General features: G+C 45.2%; 1 protein-coding gene across 1 annotated transcript in view; it reads left to right on the top strand.

Annotated features, from left to right (window-relative positions):
- Window positions 1-17,291, top strand: part of LOC310993422 (semaphorin-6D-like) — a 91,320-nt gene extending 74,029 nt beyond the window's left edge. The window contains exons 19-21 of the mRNA XM_083981770.1: window positions 13,070-13,320; window positions 14,652-14,783; window positions 15,792-17,291. Of these exons, the coding sequence (XP_083837896.1) occupies window positions 13,070-13,320; window positions 14,652-14,783; window positions 15,792-17,267 (1,859 nt within the window). The 3' untranslated portion in view covers window positions 17,268-17,291. The remainder of the gene's footprint in view (window positions 1-13,069; window positions 13,321-14,651; window positions 14,784-15,791) is intronic.
- The last annotated feature ends 595 nt before the right edge of the window (window positions 17,292-17,886 follow it).

Here is a 17,886-nt window from a genome sequence, read left to right as displayed (position 1 = left end):
GTCCCAGTGTGTCGTGTGTGTGTGTGTATGAGCAGGCAAAAGAGCCATCATAGCGTGTTAAAGTGTTTTTTAATGAGCTGGAACTCTTACAAATGGACTGAGTGTGTGGTGCAGCTCATGCTGAGCAGGCGGGGAGGGTGGTGGTGGTGGTTTGGGTGTGCATGAGGGATAGTAGTGGTGGTGGAGGAAGAGGAGGAGGAGGAGGAGGAGGAGGAGGAGTGTATTAAAAAGCAGCCAAAAGCAGTTGTATCGATGCTAATTACCTTCATCTTCTCCACCGCACGTGCTGAAGAATGAGGCGAAGAAGAAAAGCAGCTCAGCAGGCAGACGTTTGTCGCTCAGCAGCATCTGGATGGTGTCGAGTTGATACGGGAGTTGCCAAGTCCCAGTAGTAGCTCACCAGTGGTACCAGTTGGTTCAGACCATAGTTTATTTGGTTTTATCAGGAGTTTGTACAAGTTTTAAATCTCCTGTTTTGATAAATGGAGCTAACACCAAAAAAAAGGCAGTTCCCCCAATGACCCCTAGAGGCTGGTTCCAACAGCGAGTCAGTCTCCATAGACTTTCAGCTACAAGTTTAATTCCTCCTGGCCAGTTAAGTGTCGCACTCACACTCGCCCACTCTCGTTCCAACCTTCAATTGTACTGGTTGCCAGGTAGCGGCTAGTAGCTAAAGCTAAGCCAACGCTAACAGCTCCGGTGTTGACAGCGGACTGGAAACACATCTGCATCATTTCACACTCAAACTCACCTGCAGACGAACCCCGACAAACCCGCAGCATCACGCCTGCACCAGAAACGTTACAGTACCGGCTGACCGTTAGTTAGCATTAGCATTAGCACAATGCCATTTCTCCACAGAGCTATCATGATCTGGCTCCCGCTGAACTCCGCCACACGTGACATCAACGCGCTAATGCTGTTGGCGCAGAGATCATTTCATGTCGACATTGCCAACGTAACCAGATGTACTAAATATTTATATATTTTGGACCCGTCAGAATTTAATAAAACAATTATTTCTATACTATAAAAAAAATGTCAGTAAAATTAATATTCTGCACCCCTCTAGATATTCTGTGGATGTATTATTTTTGAAAAATTAATCATTTTGATGAAAATGTTGTAGCTATAACCTTTAAAACAAGCAATTTACAGCTGAAATAAACATGTATAAAGCCTGGTAGAATAAATAGTTTACATCTGATTTCCAGTAAGGGAAAACAGCGAAATTAGTCATCTTAAGTCAGGCACATTCATATGTGAAACCTGTGGGTGACATCATTTTTATTCACTGTGTGGCTCCACCAGTATCTAGTACTCGTACATTACAGATCGTACAATGAGCTGCCAGTGTCTGGTCACTACTGACCGGTCCACTGGGGATACTGGTGCTCTAATGGTGGTGTTGATCATACTGACTGCTCATATGTTCATATCAATACTAAAATCAATACTACAACTGATGCAACTGAGGTGACATGTAACCTACACACACAGACACACAAACACTTACAGATGTTTTTTATGTGACCTGCTTGATTGCTTTTTTTGTGTTGTTTGTGAGCTTGTATTTAGACGATTGGGCACCTGTGTGTGTCTGTGTGTGCGCACAAGAACATTTTCTCTGCTGTCTCTTCGCTGACCTTCTCTCATCAGTCATGATTGACCCACCCAATCAAGACTCTGCATCGCCCCTGGCTCACACACACACACGTATGCACTTGCACACCCACACACACACACAAACCCGGACACACACACAGCGAGACGCCCACATTGATTGACCCGGTCGATGAAAACACAATATGGAGCTCAGTGGGAATCAATCAACAACAAGAAGGTACACAGTCGGAGGTGTTTCACCCTATCAGTTACCCCTGTGTGCGTGTGCATGTGTGCGTGCGTGCGTGCGTGCAAAGAAAGAGACTTTAGACAGTTTTGCCTCTACATATATGTATGAATAAAGGAGTGTGATGCTGTCTGCACTGTCAGCAATAGCTCTACTATAGTAGGTCGCACACACACACATTTACACACACAATCAAGACATTTGGAGGAGGAAACATTCAACAACAGAGATCAGATCAGAAAATTAAAGCAGGAAAAGGAAGCAGATGCAGAATTAAACAACTCAAGTTTTTTCTGTGTCTTTCTCACACTAAGATACAAAAATAATCAAACTCTATCAGAGCCAATCAGAGGCCTCTGATGTCACTCATCTGTCCACGTGTCAACTAACAGTAATAACATCAGTCCTCTCCCTGTCTTACTGAGACAATGAAAGACACAATCTAACAATGAGCGATGACTGAACACCAATCAGCCATCCCATTGAAACTCTACTTAATTCTCAACGACCGTTGCGTTTTTGCACATCAAGCTGAAAGGGAGGATTTCGCACAAAGAACAAAACCATTATGGAGTTAAGTGAATTTCCAGCTCTGAGTGTGTTAAATGCTTTTTCCCTGCGCTCCCATTATCTGCATCTGGATAATATAGAGACTAAATGGAAGCTGTTAAACCTAAAGTAAAAGTCTGCTACAGGCATATAAAGGATTATACACACAGACAGAGACACACACACATACACGCACAAGCTGCCATGTGTGTAAAATGTTTTTGAGCTGTTAACACAGTGTGATAATGGCCGTAATGGTATTAAATGACTTGTAATCTTCGCTGTGGGAGCCTCACGCCACCATGACCTCAGTCATATTTATTTTTATCATCATAATGTATTTACATCAGGAGCGCAGCTGCAAAAAGACTGCTTTATAAAGTGGTGGGAGTAGTTGGCTCTCTCTGAGCTGCTGGATGTGGGGCCGGCTCCATTCTGGGTCCAAATCAAAATCACTTTTGGTTCAGTGTCTGTCGCCTCAGTGACACCATCAGCAAATCAACAAACACTGATGGTGCAAACAAACATGATGGACCACCAAGTTATTGCAGTAACTGTGAATTATGATATTTGTGAGAGGATGCTTTATCAACTGTCTCACATGTAAAAAAAAAACAACAAAAACAAACAAGAGCTTATTGTTGATAACCTCAGGGAGCCAAAATGTGATTGAGTGTCACTGGAGGATAGACTTGTAGTTCTTTTTTGTGGTCTTGGTCTCGTCTCGGTCTCGACAGTGTTTGGTCTCGGTCTTGTCTCGGTCTTGTGTCTCTCGGTCGCGCAATGTCTCGGACTGGCAGAACGGTCTCGAAGGGATTTGTAGCCTACAATATCCAGGCTGGCAATGGGATATCATTATTTATGCGCCCCCTTCAAGTGGTACCAAAAATGTATTTTGTGACACAGACATGTGCTCGTGTTCTACAACTCATGCGGAATATATGCAAAATATGGTTTAAATACTTGTTTTTTTTTGGTCTTGTTCTCGGTCTCGGTCTTGAGCTCTTAGTCTTGACTTGGTCTGTCTTGGTCTTGGTCTTGATACTCTCTGGTCTTGGTAGTGTCTTGGTCTCGCTTCAGACCGGTTGACTACAAGTCTACTGGAGGATAAAGGAATATTAAAGGTCCCATGTTGTATAAAGGCATGTGCGGTTTGATTATAAATCAGGTCTAGATTTTTATATGAATACTATGAAAGCATCAAAGCCTCAGTCCACAGATAAAAGCACACAGTCTGTATTTTAGAAATGAGCCTTTAAACAAGCCATTTGCACACATGCAACTTTGTGATGTCATAAAAAAAAGAAGTCACCATGCCCCGCCCAGCCTGTGCAGGATTTGACCCTCTGTCTTCTGATTGGTTGAAAAACTCTCACAACTAGAGCTCCATATAGAAGCCTGAGGAACCACACTGGGGAGGTTTTTAGCCTTTACAAACACAACATCGTTTTATGGATCAATACTTCAAATAAAACGCAGGAGGAGTGTAAAATATGTGACCTTTAAAATAATAATAAAGAACAAACAACACAAGCTTGTAAAGAGGAAATAGTTTATCGGACGGTATAATAATAATAACTGTGAAGCTTGCCGATGCACCAAACTGCCAAAAGTGTAAAAATAATGGACCTTTAATGTTATTTTCACTGAGTTGTTTTTACTGCAGCAGAGCCCTACTGCTGCTTAACTCTTAAAAAGGAGTTGATACATGGATTTAGAACAGGATACAGATTCTTATTAAAAAAAGTTGCTTTTCAACCTCCTCCCTCTGCTGCAGGACTGCATCCTATTCAGGAAACTGCACGACTCTGACACAGATCAATAAAACCAGCACCGTAAGGCTGAAATCTGCTGGTGATAAACTTTAATTGTCTTCTTTTGCTGGTTAAAGGAGAGGGAGACTTCTGGACATACTTTAAACCAGATGGAAACCGAGGCTCTGTTATGTTTTGAGGGGTTGGACTCTTGACTGATGGGTAACGCAGCCTGCTACAGGGAGCCGTGGACGTTGTGTTGCTTCCCTTTGTCTCTCACTCTTCGAATTTCGATTTAGGGGCTCAAGGCGTACTTTAAAAAAAAAATGTCTGCCACTCTTAAAATGATAGAAAGTAAGCGAGCGAACATGTGGCCCGGAGGCAGCAACCACAGAACAAACACATCGACAACAACGCCAAGGAAACGACCATTAAAAGGTGGCGTGAACAGTCCATTAACGCCACTGAGGGGAGCGTTAGCGGCGCCTCCCTCCCCATCACCATTATCATCACCACCATCATCATCATCATCATCATTACTACCACATCAGGGCTTAATGTGCTGCTTAATCGCACTAACCGGAGAGACACATGAACCGTCCTCCAGTGGGAACATGGACGAGTTCCCACCAGAGCCGACTGGGAGCAGAGAGGTCAGCTCTAACATCCACACGGTCTCCGAGCGGCGGAGAAAATCCTGTTTCTGGAGGTTTTTCTGTCTCCGTCCTTCAGCGTGAGGGCATCTGCTCGCTGCAGTAATTATTACCCCACCATGATCGTCACCTGTAGGAGGAGCTCCGTCGGAGATCAGACGTCCTTCTCAAGGTTTTCCTCCTCTTCCTTCCCTTCCTAATGAGGACGCAGGGAGACGTTTCCTTGATCCGCGGACATGTTTCATTGAATTGTCTGCGTAATGTGAGCGCTGTGAGATTAATAAACCTGACTGGCAGCATCTGCGGTGCTGAAGTGTCCTTGGGCCTGAGACTGGAGCCGTGTCCCAACCTCTATAAAGCACACATCCACACTTAATATCAATAGTTTGTTCGCTCCGTATTCGAGGGGTCGAAACACTTGTTTCGTGTTGTACTTGTCCCAAGATGCATTGCACAAAAGGAATAGAGGCTGTGCAGTTTAATTGGCGTTGGCTGTGACATTCAAGAGCACACGTCTCGTTACGTCTTGTTATAAAACACTATAAAAATACATATTTTATATAATGCAGAATCATCTACTCTCCAACTGCATTTGAACACACCGTAGCTATGTTTTAATTTAGAGGCTAAGTCCCTCGGAGGCTGCTTTCAAAGACTGATTGCATCACAGCGACTCAACGCAACGCAGCTGTCCCACTTCGAAGGCTCCTCGGTTTCCAAGGCAACAGGTGGATCCGTCACAGCCCGAACTATCCTGAGGTCCATTACACACAGAACATGACAGACCGGGCAAATAAAACAGGGGCCGAGGACAAATAGGAAATCCTCCGTGGACCAGACGCCTCATTTAAGTTTGTCCTTCGTTGGTGTCTGCGGCGGCTGCCACGCCTTCGTTAATCACGTCCTTCGTAAGACGCCTTCAGGGCGTTTATAAATCTTCATCATCCACAGCTCGGCCTGTGGTGGATGCATCTCTGTCTCGGTAGGTTTGTTGCTGTCAGTGTATCGAGCTAAAACAAACACCAAATACAAACACAGCTTCATTATTTTTCTGTATCTCTTATTTCCCCGAGTCAAAGTCAGGAAAAAGGCGTCACGTGTTGATGTTTTGTGCCTTAAAGTATTTACAGTTTCAGCTGACATTCACTGTCTGACTTACTTGACATACAGTAGGCTATATGTGAATGCAGTGACACTAACAGGCTTCTGCAAGGAGGATTTGCCTCTTCCCACCGTCCCTCGGGGCTTCAGCTGCTGCAAAATGTAAATGTGGCCGAGCACTGGAGCAGTGGGAGACACTTGTCAGTTGTTGGAGCCTATAGCGGCCGTCGGGAGATCATCTCTGGGACCGAATCATGTTGGTAACCATCCTTGGAGAAATGAAAAGTTTTATTTCTGTGATGCATTCGCTTCACCCAGACTGCAGATTATATACAGTCAGCTCAGTTTATCAACCAAAATGTATTTTGTATATTTGGTTGTATTCATTTTGCATACAGGCCAGTGCAGTTCAAAGAGCCGATGAGCTAAAAAGAAAAGGACAGTATTGGTCATTTGTAACAAAAATAAGTTATAAAAGAAGAGATGAAATTCAATGAAATACAACAATAAAGGAACAGACAGGTGAGGAGCACCTGCAGGCTGGAGAGGACAAATATAAAAGCAGCAGTGAAGTGAGGAGGTGAAGAGCAGCACCTGCTGCAGAGAAACCACTTCATTCTCATTCAACACACACCTGACACACAGGGAAAAAAGCACATACATATACACACACACATACCTGTGTGCGCGTCTGACCTTTAAAGTGACGGGGATAGTGTGTGTTACCAGCATTTTTGGTGGCAGAGTGAAAAAGTCAAACTTGACAAGGTGTCTCCTTATTCTCCATTGCCTCTCTTTCTCCCTCTGTTGTAGTCCATCATTTCTCTCTTTCTCTCACCCCCCCCCCCCCCCCACTCTCCCTCTGCTCACAGAGTCTGTCACTAGTGTCTGGTTTCATGTGAATACCAATGGATCCAGTGAAGAACAAGTGAGAGAGAGAGAGAGAGAGGGGGCATGCTAATAGGGTCGAAGTTTCTGGAGCTTGACTTCAGTGTTGGGAGCATCTGCCTCGGCCTTAAAGCCACAGTTCACTCTGAACAAGCTGTGACACACACACACACACACACACGGTGTCGGGATTTGACTATGTGTGATTTTTCCATCGGTTTAGTAATTCTACTACTTCCTCTTTGCTGAAACAGGAAGTAACACCTGCAGGGTCTGAGGTGCTGAGCAGTAACACAGAGTCAGTGATGACAGAGCTGTGACCTGAGGGGAAACAACAGCATCTGTCTTCAAACCGCCAGACTTTACTTCAGTCTAGACTCTACACTCAAACACACATTCGTGCAACCTCAAGTGTGGTTAATAATAGTCTGATTACATGGTGATTATGGATGCTGACAGATTCCAACACGCAGGTAACCTACATTTAATAGTGTACCTGAACGCCTCTCGTGTAGATACAAGCCGTGTCCCAGTTCAGCAGCAGCATCATCCTTCAGAGGCTGCATAGCGTCTGACGGCCGATTGCGTCACACGGGCGCGACAGGCTGTCCCGTTTTGATGGTCCCCTTCAAATGCAGCCCAGAAAAAAATACGTCTTTTCTTTTCTTGGACATCAAAGGTTCCAGCAGGTGGAGCCGCCTTCATACCCCGAGCTATCCCAAGATTCCTAGCGTCGTGCCTGGTAATAAAAGCAAAAACTCTTTGACAGAGGAGCTGCAGGATTGCACACATAAATGTAAGAACCAGGTTTCAGCTCAGTTCAACCGCTGCTGGGACAACTGTAAAAACCGAGGCCCTTAAAAAAAAAAAAAGTGACATGTTGTCAAGGTTGCTAGGCGACAGGAGCTGTGGCTTTGTGACACAATGGTAAGGGGCCGGTGACGCAAGAGCAAAGGTCCTTTGTAGGCCCGACCGTCTCGTTTTGGTTCAGCCGTCGTCAGTCACAGTAACATTTTCACTGATCTGGACCCACTGACCCCAGGTCAGTCTGACCCGGCTCAAACTTCAAACTTCAAACTTTATTTATTTGTATAGCACCTTTCATACATATAAAAATGCAACACAAAGTCCACCCCCCCCCCCCCCCCCACACACACACACACACAGACGTACACATACACATGCACACACACACACACACATTAAGAGTATATGTTATACACAGCTCCTGCTGTGTTTACTGGAGCCAGAATGGAGAAGCCAGACCCTGACCCAGACCCTGATCAAACGATGACTGGTTTTTAATCACCTGATCAAACAGTGATCATATATATCACAAAATAACGAAACGTTACAAGACAGAGTTGTTTTCGAGGTAAATGCAGAGACTTCTTGCCGAAAAACTGTCCTCGACGGGAACACGCATCAGCACTTTTGCATGAATTTACCTCTAAAACAACTCTGTCTCGTAACGCTCTGTTATTATCTCATAGCGTGGTGAATGTGCAGGTCACAACTTGTCCACCAGAGCGTTTTGGAGTTGTTGGATTGTGTATCTGATTAGTTTGATGAGGGAAACTAAGAAATCCCATTAGCCTCCGTAGCGTAGCTCTGAGCAGCTCGCGGCTCTGCTCCACCATTCTAAAAATATCTTGCACCGACAATTAAAGCTAACGAACCTACTCCTAAAACTATAGGGATTATGGCAATGGGCCAATTTGCCAAAATGTTGAAATATCCCATTTAACGCAAGTTTGGTCCATTTGGTCCATGGGGTTTGGATCATATCACACGATGTTCATCTGCAGGAATTTGTCCAGTTGTTGTATTATGTGGATGTTTGATTTTATATCCTTTATTTTTTTCCCTTTTCACTTGGGCTCCATAAAAACTTCATGTCCATCTTTGGACTTTGAACTCCAGGATTTATTCTCGACCTTGACAATCGATCGATCAATCTCGCCCCGGGGTCCTTTCTGGAGGTAGTGGAGCTTTTCAGCCAGCATCACGTGACCTTTATCATTCGATAATGTTTCGCTCTTTTGTTGTAATAGTTGGTTTCTCACTTCACAGCAACACGTAAAACAATGAGAGCTGGTTTCATTTTCGGCGTTTGGCCTCCTCCCAGGTGCAGCTTTCATACTCATTAACCGATCATTTACAGTAATGCCGTCCATTCATTTGGTAATCGATCGGTATGACATCACTCGAAGCTTCAGTGTGAATCCTGTGATAATGGTTCAGTAGTTTGAACCATTAAATTAGATTTCTGCAGACAGGAAGGAGTCCTGTATTGATTCCACTGGAATCAAACAAAGAAGAGAGAGAGGAGTGGAGGAAAATAAGGTGGAGACTGAAAGAGAGAGATGGAGAGATGGAGGGAAGAACAAAGACATGTAAGGCTGACAGATGAAAGAGGAGGAAGATGAAGGTTGAGAAAGCACTGAAGGAGAAGCAGAGAGGGATTTTAAGAAGTGTAAGTTTTAGACTGACAGGAAACAGAAAACAGTGACAGAAAAGTGAGAAACGATTTCACCCAGAAGATTTCATCCTCCATCCCAGAAACTTTTTACAGTTCAGAGAGAGAGAGAGAGAAACTTTCAGACTGACAGAGGAGAGAAGGAAACAAACACACAGAGAGACGGAAAGAGAGAGAGAGGGCAGTGGAGGAAACATTTCCATGTCGGGCTGTAATTAGCATAATATTTTTCTCTGTGTGTCTCCATCATCCTATTTATAACTGTCAAGAGTGAAGGACGGAGATGAAAGGGTGGAAATAACGAACATGAAATTGTCTCTGTTAAACACAGGGGTGTGTGTGTATATATATGTGTGTGCGTGTCAGTGTATGTGTGTGTGTCAGTGTGCGAGTTAATCCTGACTGGACGTGTAATGACTGCTTGCTCTATTTCAACAGTATTTTGCATAAAAGACAAATTTGTTCCATAGTGTCTTGTATCAAAGCGAAGCCTCACAGGCCTGGAGGCGACGCTGGCTTTGAGGTTAGAGATGGTTGCCAGTTCGAGTCCCGGACCAGCAGCAAGCTGGGGAATAAAACCCCCGGACAGCCAATAGCGCAGGGCATGAAATTAGCTTCTTTGTTTCTGGGGGTATTTTTGGCCCTTTGATCAGGATTTCGGGGACATGCTGCTCCTTCTGAGCAATTTAACTGAACTATGAAATAATAAGGGGGAACCCCAAGGTCCTTACAGTGATTTTCTAACCAAATATTCAACCCTCGGCTTAACAACTGAAAAAAAAGAAAAGCTTAAAGGTGGCTGCTGAGAGTAGTTCAGATCCATGTAGAGAGACAGCCAAATGAAAGAAAGAAACCTTGACAACCCACCCAACCAAACAATCTACCCAGAATCAGTGGCTTTCGAATTCTTTGTGTATGAATTGGTTTTTCTAGCTTCTTCTGTTTGTCCAAAAAAAATCAAAGATAGGGTAAGTGTTAGGCCAGTAGTCATGGAGAAGTTCTCTTTTGGCTCTGTTTTTGGTCTCCACCGCCTCCTGAGGAAAATATCTGTCTGTTTAGCAACCAGATGCAGCTCTATACCAGTGGGTGGAAGATTTCTACAGCTGGACCACACAGGAAATGTGGCACAAAATCAAAATTAGAGGCTAAATATGCAACATGGAGCTGAATAGACATGTTCATTTTCATTGGTTATGTCACTATGAGTGACATCTTTAACATCCGAAGGGCTGGTTATATAGGCTACAACTGCAGGGGGACTTTGGTAAAAAAAAGCAGAAGCAACAGCTACTTGAATGATAAAATCCCGTGTCAGAATCTTAGAAAAGGTTTCCCTCCACCTGTCAACAGTCTGAAACCATTCACAATGTGTCGGACAATGTGTAAAATGCTGTGTGAGTGTCAGCAGGTAAATCAGCCCGTCAGTCTCGGGGCCCGTGCGGCTGCCAGGTCAGAACGCTCGTTGCTGTGAATGTGAAGCAGGAGGGCGGTAATGAAAAACGCTCCAGTGGTGCTCAATCAAGCTTGTGGGATAAAACAGAGGTTAACACAAACAAGAGTGACCTGAAAGTCACAGTTTTCATCTGTTAAAGTGTTCAATCACAGGGACGAGCTGCAGCGATGACTCAGCAGCAGCGACCACGGCCCCCAGTGCTGTCAGAAAAACTGTGACTTCATCAAACAGAAAATATGCAAACGCAGAACAAAGAAACATCTGGTTAACGGTGGAGTTATGTACAACTGAGACAGTATCCAGCAGCAATTCTTTTATCTTTAAGTAAAAAGTGTTTTCTTTTTTTTTCTTTTTCCATTAAGATATAAGACGATCCAATTTTTGTTGCACTTAAGATAATTGTTCCATTAAGAAGATATCGAGGCTCACGGGGTTATTGAAGGTTCTGCTTTCAGTAAATGACAAAGATTATGGTAAGATGCACAAAATAAATACAAAACTTGTTTTCAACAATAGACCTACAACTTGAATGCTCACATTCGAACATAAAACATGAAAGTACATGTAAAGGTTAAAAACATAAGTGCACATTTCTGCACTGTAGTGCATGAATATATATAAAAAAAACACTACAATACATAGATATAATGCATGAAAGTATAATCCTATATTATGTATGTAAATTTATGTATAAAATATGTCTTTATAAAAGTGCACAATGTAAAAATGAGAATCGATAGCACTCTTGGTAGTGATTACACTTTCTTTATAATATAAGATGCACAGCAGCAATACAGATCAGGGTGCATTTCGGCTCGTAGCCGTCCTCAGCCACCAAACCATATAAATAAAATATATTCATAGAAATTCTGAAATATATGAAATACAAATAAAAAATGAACAATGTATAAATATGTGTATGGGTTAGTGACAAACAAGGGTTGGTAAAATGAGCAATTCAGAAATATCTTCAGAAAAATTCAAAGCATCAGATTTGTGTAAATGTATCATGTTGGTTTTATGTAATTTGAACCATTTTTTAATTGAATGCCCTAAAAATGTCAAATCATGTAGCCACAAAATAATTATAAATATGAAATATTTGATCGACCTACAGTGGATTTAAGTGTACTTATAATAAAAAAATACATACTTTCTTCTGAAAACTTTTGATAGATTTTTGCATTTTGGCAACACTGAGTAGGATATATCCTAAAAACACACACTTTTTTTCTAAATAATGTGAAAAATTTGTCAAGAAACACAGTGTTGCATTGCAACAGTGAATTACATTTATATATTGCTTACACCACTTTGACATTGGGTTGCATCATGTCATTAACCCATATATGAATATGTCACATTTCCAACAGAACTGTGCATAAATGTCCTTATTATATCTGTTAACACAAATTAAATATATGCATGAATTTATGCCAAATGCCTGTGATATGAAAAAAAATCATAAACTGTTTCAATCTAGAGAGAGACAGACTCAGACCGTGTCTGTGTGTGTGTGTGTGTGTGTGTGTTGAGCTGTTGTTGGACGCACTGATGATGACTCATTGTTTTTGAGAGGCTTTGATGTTGTTTCTGGACCTGATGAAGTGAACACTGCCAAACAATAAACTCTCTTTCATCTCTTCTCTCCTCCATCCATCCCTCCTTTCTCATCCCTCCATCCTTTTGTCACCCTCCCCTTCTTCTCCCTCTCTCAAATCCAATCATAGTTTCTTCTCCCTCCTTTCTTCTCCTCCTCTCTCTTCTCAGATCTCACCTCCTCCGTCTCCTCCCCTCATCCTCCTCCCTCCTCCTTCATTCTGCTTTCTCACCTGTGAACCGTCTCCTTCTCATTAAGTCCAATCCTCGTCTCTGTCTCCTTTCTTTCTTTCTTTCTTTCTTTCTTTCTTTCTTTCTTTCTTTCTTTCTTTCTTTCTTTCTTTCTTTCTTTCTCCTCCTCACCTTCTCCTCACCTCTCCTCCCGTAGGTTTTCCTTCTCCTCCTACTCCACTCCTTCATTTCCCTCCCTTATGGATTTACATCAGTAAACCTCAACTGTTCTCCTTTCACTGATAATTACTGATGTATATTAGGATACAGACATATCAATATTCATTGTTTTATAGTGTTTATAATTTAATTCACGGAAGTGTGTAAAAGAGGGAAAATAAAAACTTTGAAACAGAAATCTGACTTTTTTTTCCATTATGCTGTACAAACTGAATTTGAGAAATGATTTGCAATTTCATGAAAAAGTTAAAACTGAAACTTTGCAGATGAATATGATGGCTTGACATGTGAAATAACCCGTTATTCCTCCTCCTCTTTTGTGTCTTCCAGGTGTCCGTCGCCTTCCGGAGATGGACCAGCGGGCCGGAGCTAACGTCCACTACACCCTCCTGATCGCCTGCGTGCTGGTGGCTTTCTTCCTGGGCGCCATCTTGTCCGGCTTCCTGGTGTCGTGTTACTGCAGCCGCAGCGCCGCTCACCGGGCGAGGAGGCTGGGGAAAGACCCCGAGGCGTCTCTGCCCCACGCTCTGTCGCTGCGGTCCCTCGCCAAGCTCAACGGACTGCTGGACGGCCAGCCAAAGGTAAACAGGGTGAACTAGTCTCTGGTGGGGCGAAGGAACCAGGCTGGGCTTGTTCTGTTTTTTTTTACAGATAATTACGAATATCCAGAAACCACATTGCAAACAAATGCCTTTGTTGTACATAAAATCCTTTGCAGGTTGTAAATAACAAATCACCAGCAGTTTAAAGAAGCTGAGATCAGGTTTATTTGCTCTCTGTAGGTAGGTAAATAGATAAATTGTACAATTACAGCAGCAAAGCTACAGAAAAATCAACAAATGAGAAATGCAAATGCAAAACAACAAGAGACGAGACACTACAAGAGTATCCATGGATTAAAGGCTGGAAACATAATAAACAAACAGGAAAGACAAATGCTACAAAATTATTTAAAAATACATTAAGAAAAATATAAAAGGTACTTTTGTCTTTTCATACCTAAAAACAGTGATATTTGTGATCGATCTGAGCGCTGGATGTTTACCTCACAGAGAGGAGTTTCAGTCAGTCGTCAGTTGTTCTGTTGGTGATGTGAGAAACGAAACCTTTTTCTAACAGTGTCACAAAAACTAAGACAGAAACATCTCGTTTCTACCTGTGGCAGCAGTTGAAGAAGTGTAATATTGATTCAGCTGCATTTCAAAGCCAGAGGAAATGTGTTTATATTGACTTATGAATTATATGATAATACAAATAATGGGCTGAAAGTGGTTCTTAAAAGAACCTTTTTTTACTTTGATGGGAACTCCGACTCCAGGAGGAACTTTTCAAGTATGATTTTGGAGAAGTTATAAGAAAGTTGAGTTATTGATTCTTTCAAATGTCAAACGAAAATTTTGTTTTAAATGTGTATCTATAAGATCTACAGACACCTTTTTACGGTGTCATTGTGGTTGGTGCAGCTTCATCCAACAGTGAGGAAATAAATACGTAGCCTCTGGTTTACAAGCATGTGTTTCAGCTGAGAAGCAGCGACATGATCAGCTGAATTCTGAGCAGCTGCATTAATATTCACCCCCCCGACACACACACACACACACACACACAGACACACACACTACTCTCTTTCCCCTCCCCCCTCCTGCCTCCTCACCCCGAGGGGCGACATAATAAGTTAATAGCTTCACTTCAGCCTTTTATTCAGTCATCGCAATTCACAATTTCATTATGAACTCAATGTCCTTGAGTAGGAAACTGAATCTCTTTGCTTCTTGTTGACCTCCGACCGCTCCACTGAAATGTATATTTGTCCCTCGTTGCGCTGTGTGAAGTGTGATAAGTGTAAACCGGACGTCCATCCTCCTCCTCCTCCTTCTTCATCATCAGCGCTGTCTGTTTCGTCTCTTCCCAGGAGGACAAGCTGGACGTGTCCACTCCAAAGATGTACAGCTCCTTTATTCCTAACGGCCGGGCGGAGCCTCACCTCCACACACCCGGGCATCAGGGCCTGTCGCTAGGAGACCCCGACCTCAGCCTCTCCCAGGTAGGACAACTGGTCATGATAGGCAGTCTGAGACACTAGATGATGATGAAGATGACCATCGGTCTTATGTCATGGACATATTAGCCTAGCTTAGCATAAAGACCAAAAGAAAGGGGAACCTGCATCCAGACAGGGACAAGAATCTTTAGCTTGTGTTTCAAACTATATGCTAATAGGCTAATGTTTAAAGGGATAATTCAACATTTTGACAAATTGGTCCATTGCCATAATACCTAGTCACAGCAGTAGGTTAGTTACCTTTATTTGTCAGTGCAAGCTGTTTTTAGAATGGCGGAGCAGAGCCATGAGCTGCTCAGAGTTACGTTATGGAGGCTAATGGGATTTCTTGGTTTCCCTCATCAAACTCATCAAATACACAATCCAACAACTCCAAAACGCTCTGGTTGACAAGTTGTGACCTGCACATTCACCACGCTATGAGATAATAACAGAACATTACGAGTTGTTTTAGAGGCAAATTCATGCAAAACCGCTGATGCGCGTGCCCGTTGGGGGCAGTTTTTCAGCAAGTAGTCTCTGCATTTACCTCGAAAACAACTTGGTCTCGTAACGTACCGTTATCATCTCATAGCGTGGTGAATATGCAGTTCACAACTTGTCCACCAGAGCGTTTTGGAGTTGTTGGATTGTGTATTTGATGACTTTAATGAGGGAAACCACGAAATCTCATTAGCCTCCGTAGCGTAGCTCTGAGCAGCTTGCGGCTCTGCTCCGCCATTCTAAAAATAGCTTGCACCGCTATGACTATAGGGATTATGGCAGTGGACCAATTTGCCAAAATGTTGAACTATCCCTTTAACAGATGACTATAAAGTCAGTACTTAGCAGTTAGCTAGCTAACAAATTAGCAATATGGTGATAGCAACTAAAATGTATGTTATGTGAAATTAAGACTTCTATGAAAAGATTGTTCATGTTTCCTGAAATGGGTTAATGTCATTCTGAATAACGACTTAAATGAAAACCAAGGGTCTGACCTCTGTTTAGTCCCTGTCACAGGGCGATGGAGAGCTGTCGGGCCTGCCCACGCCCGACTCCACCCCCGAGCTGCCCATCAAGAACATGAAGGCCCTGCGGCACCATCAGTACGAGAAGAACCAGAACTGCAACAACGCCAAGGACAACAACCCCAAGTCCGGGCCCAGCTGCTCCGGATCCAGTCTGGGGTTCATGGCCGTCGTCGGGAACTCTCTGACCCAGCAGGTGTTCCCCTACTCTCATCACCAGGGCAACGGCCTGAGCAACGGAGCGGCCCACGGAGCGGGGGCCTCTTCGACTTCGCTGCACCTTCCGGAGGAGAGGAAGATCTCGAATGACGAGCGAGCGGCGGCGGCGGCGGCGGCGGTGGGCGGAGGAGGAGGAGGAGGAGGAGTGCCCCACCACCACCACTCCCAGCAGTCTCTGCCGCAGACGGTGGTGGACGTGTCGGCGCTGGACGAGCTGCTCAAACACATCCACGAGGTCAGCGCGTCGGGCACCGGCGGCATCAAGGTCCTCACCTCCACCTCCTCGTCGGCGCTGTTCCCCGGCGGCTCGTCCTCGGCGGCGTCCAACACCGTAGGGCATCATCATCATCAGCATCACCACCACCATCCTCATCCTCACGGCCACCACAGCCAGACGCGCACCCACCACTACAACCACAGCCATCACCACAGCAACCACCACAACAACAACAGCAGCGGCGGCGGAGCGGGCGGCGTAGGCGTAGGCGGTCACCATCACCAGCAGCAGATCCCCGAGACGGAATCGGCGTCGTACTACAGCACCTCCACGCTGCCGAGGGACGGCCTCCCCAAGCGCCTGGACGCGCCTCCTCAAAGCTCCGCCCACTCCTCCTTCGCCACCTCCTCTTCCTCCTCCTCCTCGTCCTCCAACAACAACCCCACCTCCTCCACCTCCGTCCCGTCCTCCTCCTCGTCCTCCTCCTCCACTCCGCTCCAGCAGCAGGTGATCCCGGAGCGGCCCGGAGGAGGGAGCGGCGGCGGCGGCGGCGGCGGCGGCGGCGGCGGCGGCGGCGGCGTCTCCGTAGCGCGCCACCACTCCCAGCGCCACTCCCTAATAAAGATGGGCAGCGGCGGCGGCGGCAGCGGAGGCGGGGGCGGTGGCGGTGGCGGCGCCGTGCCTCGTCACCACAGCTTCAACCAACGGGGGGCGCAGCATCAGCAGCAGCACGCACACTTCCTCGCCAGGATGAACACCAACAGCAGCAGCAACGGACCGCCGGGCGCTAACGCCGGAGCTAACGGCACAACGACCAACGGGGTGAGCCAGCGGCCGTCCATCGCCAGCGCCTGCCTGACGCGGCAGCACAGCTACAGCGAGGGTCCGCACGCGCAGCGGGCAACGGCGGTCGTCAGGAGAACGGCGTCGCTCAAACCCCAAGTCCCGCCCAAACCTTTGTTCCTGCCAAACACGGCAACGACGTCACCGGTCGCAGAGGCGGGAAAGTACAACTACTGAGACAATGACGGCTGCTGCTGCTGCTGCTGCTGCGTGAAGGAAGCCCCTCCCCCCAACGCCCCCAAACCCCCCCCCCTCCGACATGTCCGCAGGGCCTGTGACAAATGACAAAATGAGAGCACTGATGGGACAGAAAGACATGAAAGAGACTTCAGAGCTTTTTTGTCCCCCATCACAACTCATTATGACCCTTCAGTTGTGGTTGTTTTTCCCGCCGCCACTGCCGCTGAGAGGAACGCCGGATGCCACCTCGCTGAGTCACGACCGCTGCGTTGTAGCCGCCGCGCTCACAAAGCAGAGCCCTGAACAGAGCCGACACACACAGACAGACACACAGACAAGACACTGAGAGGATCGACAAATAAACAGGATCTCTGACTCATTTCTCCGGGCGGTCAGGACTGCAGATCAAACTCGGCTCAGACGTGTCGGAGAAACATTCCAAAACCAGGGCGAAAGATGTTAATGATTCAGAAGGAGTCCCCCCAAGGCTCGAGGTGGCCTGAAAAATTCTTGATTAATGCAGTTTTTCTTATGAGCGCTTTGATCTAATGTCCCCGGTTGTTGCACTTTGGCACGGGGCCCAGATTGCATTTGCAAAAGATTCATAAACGCAGGG

Source organism: Trachurus trachurus (assembly GCF_905171665.1).
Source record: "Trachurus trachurus genome assembly, chromosome: 11".
NCBI classification, from domain to species: Eukaryota; Metazoa; Chordata; class Actinopteri; order Carangiformes; family Carangidae; genus Trachurus; species Trachurus trachurus.
Note: the sequence above shows the minus strand (reverse complement) of the source record. Positions and strands in the feature narration are given on the sequence as shown.